This window comes from Aplysia californica, unplaced genomic scaffold (assembly GCF_000002075.1).
Source record: "Aplysia californica isolate F4 #8 unplaced genomic scaffold, AplCal3.0 scaffold00055, whole genome shotgun sequence".
Classification (NCBI taxonomy): Eukaryota; Metazoa; Mollusca; class Gastropoda; order Aplysiida; family Aplysiidae; genus Aplysia; species Aplysia californica.
This window is the reverse complement of record NW_004797325.1, coordinates 1,925,441-1,931,314: the sequence shown is the minus strand read 5'-3', so window position 1 is coordinate 1,931,314 and position 5,874 is coordinate 1,925,441. Positions and strand designations below refer to the sequence as shown.

The window sequence follows — 5,874 nt, the reverse complement described above, 5'->3', positions numbered from 1 at the left end:
TTCTCTCTCTCTCTCTCTCTCTCTCTCTCTCTCTCTCTCTCTCCTGTCATGTTGTGCATTTTGCAGAGATGTACAGAAATCGGTGGTGTCGGTGCATTTTTCAATTCAGAAATAATAATACTAACAGGGCAATTAGGCATACTGTCTGGTCGCAAACAGGAAGGAGCTGCAGTACCGTCATTACATTGTCGATATCGTGAAAAGTGATGGTTGTCAGAGCGTTTGCCTCATGAAAATTGTTTCGATTTTAGGTTATTGCATTTAAAAAAAACAACCAGTCACCTTCTTTTTTTTTAAAATGAAAACATTTCAGATGGTAAATTAAAAATAGTGTATAGGGTTTTTTTTTCACTTTCGTTTGTTTGCGTTAAAAAAAGTCTCGCTCATTTGTTCCCAATGCGCATTTAACTTTACATAGCTCTCCTGTAAGTTAGCGACCGAATAAGAATTTAAGAACAAAATCTTGATCCAGTAATAGAAAAATAGAAAACATTATTTGAGCTTTATATTGAAAACCACCCTTTGGGTTCATACACAGGATAGTTACAATAAATGGTTTACAGTAACCTAGCCCACAGAGATATTGCTATTTCAAAACAGTGGCACCACTAGAGAGACGGCACTTCGCCCGGATGTGCGTATCTGGGTCACCAGCTGATCGCGGAGAAACGCGCGGTAAACAAAACAAACTGCGTCCATTGTTCAAGGCATTTTCGTTGATCGCAGACAAGCATGGCCCCGGTTAGCACGAAGTGTCAATGGTGTTCTGCTTTAAACTGCACCTATTAGAATCAAAATCTGAGGGTTTTTTTTCAGTTTCCAAAGGATGGCGAATATATTTTGATGAATAGAAAAATATAGATCAAAATAATGACAATGTGATTGTGGTCCTACCAGACTACCAGAGATATGCACAAACTCAACACACTTCAACTTTGTTATATCAGCTGTAAATTGGGTTGTTTTTTTCCCTGTGTAAATGTCCAAATTGAGCTTGCATTCTACTACTACTACTAGTGAAAGATATGTTACGTGGGTCTGCGAAAAGATGTCTAAATATACAGTGCCATCGATCGGTTTTCCTACTTTGTCCGATTACCACTTTTTTTTTGGAGGGGGGATGGGGGTTGGAAGGTGTTAGGGATCCTATTAACCTCTTTCAAGTGGTAGATCTATCATAATTGATTGCTTTATGTGCTTTTTCCATGATCTGAAATGATGAGAATTTAATATATTATGTGTGTGTGTTTGTGTGTGTGTGTGTGTGTGTGTGTGTGTGTGTGTGTGTGTGTGTGTATGAGAGAGAGAGAGACAGACAGACAGACAGACAGACTGACAGTGGACAAATAGACAGAGCGAGAGAAGGGGGAGAAGAAGAGACAGGGAGAGAGAAAGAGAGACAGACAGACAGACAAAACAGACAGACACACTGATAGACAGAGCGAGAGAGGGGAGAAATAGAGACAGAGGAAAAGAGACAGAGAGATAGATTCAGAGAGAGAGACAGAGAGATAGATTCAGAGAGAGAGACAGACAGACAGGTAGACAGACAGGTAGACAGAGGGAGAGAGGGGGAGAAAGAGAGACAGTGTGAGAGAAAAAGAGACAGAGAGAGAAAAAAAACCCAGACAGACAGACAGACCGACAGAGAGGGAGAGAGAGATGACAGAGGGACACTGGAGAACGAGTAGATTTGCTGAAAATTAAACCGATTATTCCTTCAATTACGGTGATATTATTTTTTCAGATCTTTAGAGACGAAATAATATCTGCGTCTATTTGTTTATTAGAATGTATGTTAACGGTCGAGGGAGGTGGGGTTGCCTAAGATATGCGACAGAAATCACAGGCCTCCTTCTTTGTTAAAGGTCTTGTAACCTAGTGAACTAACTACAGACGGCACTACATTTTCTCATGACATGACAGCACCCCTGAGCATCGCCGTGGCAGCGATCACCGCGCGTAAGTGTTTTCGCGCCCCGCGCCGTGCGATACGCGAAACAATGCACTGTTGTTATGGAGCGCCGCCACGAGTGTCACCTCTTTATTACTGTAAACCCTCTCTGGTGGCACCTCCCTGCAATGTATAAGTTTTATGTAATGTATGTTGTGTGCGTTTATGTACCTGCTCCAACGGCCTCCTGTATAAGACAATCACTTGTAAAAACAGTCACTTTCCATTTTCCTCCTTGTGTTTTTCAAATTTTTATTTATTTATTTATTTATTTATTTATTTATTTATTTATTTATTTATTTATATTGACATTGTGTAAGTGGTCCACCTGTCTTAGAAGCCATTTTTTTTCGACAAAATAGGTGGCAGTCTTAGACATTTTCAGTTGTGATATTGCTATGGTTGATATTGTTCTGGTATTGTTTCTGGCTTCTGCAGCTTGTGTAAATTAGACAACTGGCCCACCTGTATGTGTGTGTTTCGTGTATACATATATAGTATATATATATGTGTGTGTGTGTGTGTGTTTCGTGTATACATATATAGTATATATATATATATGTGTGTGTGTTTGCTTCCCCGCCAGGAGTCTACTGCTGGGCCACGGGGGCGGAGGCGACACCTTCAGCCAGGCTGACCCCTGGGGCATGAATGACGAACCGGAAGTGTTCCGGGACATGAGCAACACGGACCTTCAGCAGCAGCAACAGTCCGTTATACATGGTGAGTCTGTGTGGGGGTTTTCTTGTTGTTGTTTTTTAATAAGAAAAAAACCTCAACGTGCTTTACCCCCCCCCCCTAAAAAAATAAATAAATAAATAAAATAAATAAAAATAAAAAATAAAAATTCATCCCACAATTTAGATCATTTAAGAAAGGCGGACTTCCGATCCTGCCTGTCACGCCGCCAGCAGAAAGACAGAACATCTAATAGGCCTTCAAGTTTTGCTCCACTCAGGAATCGAACTCGAATCTCCTGTTTGCTACAGCGAAGGGCCTAATCCCGCCACACCACAAACGCTGGTGGTGAATCTGTCACATTCTGTTATGATATTATTGCTGCTGCAATAGTCAGTCACGGGGGTGGGTGGGGGGTGTTGTTGGTGGTGGTGGTGGTGATGGTGAGATCTCTGCTGCAGCAGCAGTCAGATATATACGTGATGAGTCAGTCGCCTAGAACGTGATGAGTCAGTCGCCTAGAAGTTTTGTTGTTTGTTGTTTCTGGTGGTGGTAGTGATGAGTGTTTTTGTTACTAGAGACAGCGGTGGTGAAACCTGCAGTCTGTGCAATATTCAATTATACATGGTCAATCACTCACACAAACACTCTTGGCATGGCAATGGTGGTGGTGAGGCTGTGTTTGAGTGTCTTACTGTGCATGTGGCAATGAATTAAAACCGGTGTCTCTCATGTAGCAGTAAGGTTCTTCGCCGTCGCACACCGGAGACACGAGTTCAACTCTCGTGTGGGTTTTTATTTTTTAACTTCTTTTTTAGTATCTTCATCTGTCTGCTGGTCTGTTGTATCTTCTGTTGTCATGGTTAGGCCCTTATACAGACACGGTTAAAGCAGTCTGTAAAACATCAACAATTACAACCAATGAACCAGAGACCAGCTCTGTGTTGTTCCCAGCACTTTGCATGACCACCAACTGGGAGTTTGCCCTTCCCTTCCCGACCCACACCCTCCGCCCCCCTCTGGGTCCTTGTGGCTATTTTGTATTCTAGCAAAACGTCTCTTCGTTAAGGGGGTAGAGTGTGGCTCTGGGGTAAAGGCAAACTTAAGCTCTCTATTTGGAACTTATTTGGCCTAGGGCGCACATTCAGGGATACTACTCTCCTTGGGGACCACATATGGGTTGCCCTGACCTAATGCGAAACATATATTTTAACGTATTTTTTAGAATGGAGATTTTGGGGTGTGGGTGGGGGCCACTTTACTTTTACTGCCACTTGTAGGTCCTGCTTTAGTCCTGTCCCATGGTTGCTTCTGTATGTTTACCTTGCCTATCCGTGGTACTGATGGACCGTTATCATGTCAACTTTTTCCCTTTTCTCACACTAAAATATGACTCAATTAGCAACCAGCGTAAGCAAGCCAAATAAAGTAAGCAATCCGTTGTTACATCTTATTTCCCTGAAAACTGGACACAGTTATATTGAGTACAAATATAAAGGTCTTTGCTTTTATCTATTTGTTAAAAGTGTTTTCTATCGCAATGTCATCTTTGGGACGGGTATAAACACAACAGCTAACTTGTTTTTCAATCGTCAACGTTGAGGTATTTTTGAGAACTGAAAATGTTTCATTTAAGGTTGTGGAAGATGTCATTATGCTCTCATGGCAAACACAAAACTTTGAGTCCGATGACATCATTGCATTCACTTATGCAAAAAAACCCAACAACAACAGCAAAACAACACACAAAAACCCAACAACCTGGTGTCTGATGATGTCATTGCGCCCGTGAGACAAACACAATACGGAAGTTCCACAGGACAGCAAAGTGGTTACAGTTACCTGAACTTTCTGAAGAGACTCGGTCGAGAATTGCTTTCTTTTCTGCCACCACCAGACGTAAAACTTTTTCTGTTTTGGCCGCCGGCAAAGTGACGGCAGAGGAAGGGGAAATCTTTTTTTGTGTTGGGCGTAGTACCCACAGTCACAGAAAGAGAGGGTGGAAGCCGGAAGTGACAACACTCCTTACCATCGACTGTCGTCGGGTGACTCATTCCGAGCTTCCCACGGCTTTGTCTCGTCTCATGTCGTGTCTATTCGTTGAGTACGGCTCCGACATTTACATAGGGAATGTTCTAGAAAATTAGTGATTCTTCGACGTCGACTCCGACAAAGCGAAGCATCTCTTCAGTGTCCTGTTAGTACAAAGTTGACTCTTTCAAGCCGGCTCCTGTCACAGAGTTCTTCCCCATCGTCGCTCTCTTTCTTTGTGTGCTTCGGAGCTTGTTGTAAAATAGCCGACAATCTCGAAATGGTTTACATTGATCTGATTTGGCGGGGCTAGTTTCAGCTTGGAAGTTATTGTCTGTCAATTGTCTCTTGTTCTGAGCAGTACAATGCCTTGAGTGAAGTTTCAGTTTGCACGCGGCAAATACCGCTAGTGAAATAGTGTCTTTATCGTCCTTTTCCACTTGTGCGTCCTGTTTTCATTGTCTGAACTCCCTGGCTTTCATGGGAGTCCCATTTGTTGAGGATGGGAGTGAGTATTTTCCCCCAAAATTCCCCGTTGTGCCGTAGGCTTGCTTTGTTCTCTGGTGACAAGAAAAACCATTGATTGTGTGTCCAATGCTCGTTACTGGCTATATAACTGACACATTGTGCCTGTAGTGTAGTTGCTGGGCTCCTTATTTCACCTGAGTTCGTTTCCTATGTGGGGAAGACGTTTTTTCAAGTATTATTATGTCCATCTTTCTGCTGGCATGTATCCGACACATCAAAAATCGAGGTGTTATTCTACACCCAAATTTTGGGTTTAAAAAACAAACGCTATTAATATTATACACCCGAGTGACGCATGTGCAGATCGTTCTTTTTTTCTGTTCTCCATTTCCGCCTTCGCCATAAGCCTAGTTTCTGTTTCGCGCTCTGAGGAAGCACAGGCAACTTGATCTACTGAATATCGTCCGCACAATAATCATGTTCAATGGGGCAACATTTTATTAATCCCAGGGTTTTCAACTGAAGTTGAAAGAATTTGAGGGCGAACACAAATGTTCTTTTGTGTTAAAAAAATTCGACGGACAATACACACAGAAAGCGCCCAATCTCCACGAGACCGCCATGCATCAACACATAGGCATAGGATGTGAGTGAGGAGATACTGTACCTCGATGGTCTATTAGACGAGAGTTCAACATACCGAACGAAGGGGGGGGGAGGGAGAGAGAGAGAGAGAGAGAGAG

At 42.6% G+C, this 5,874-nt stretch overlaps 1 protein-coding gene across 1 annotated transcript in view; it reads left to right on the top strand.

Moving 5' to 3' along the window:
- The window catches only part of LOC101852672 (syntaxin-8), a gene marked incomplete in the record, with an annotated part of 30,522 nt that overhangs the window by 14,575 nt on the left and 10,073 nt on the right, over positions 1 to 5,874 (top strand). Inside the window, 1 exon segment of the mRNA XM_013079548.2 lies at positions 2,541 to 2,677. Coding sequence (XP_012935002.1) covers positions 2,541 to 2,677 — 137 coding nt within the window.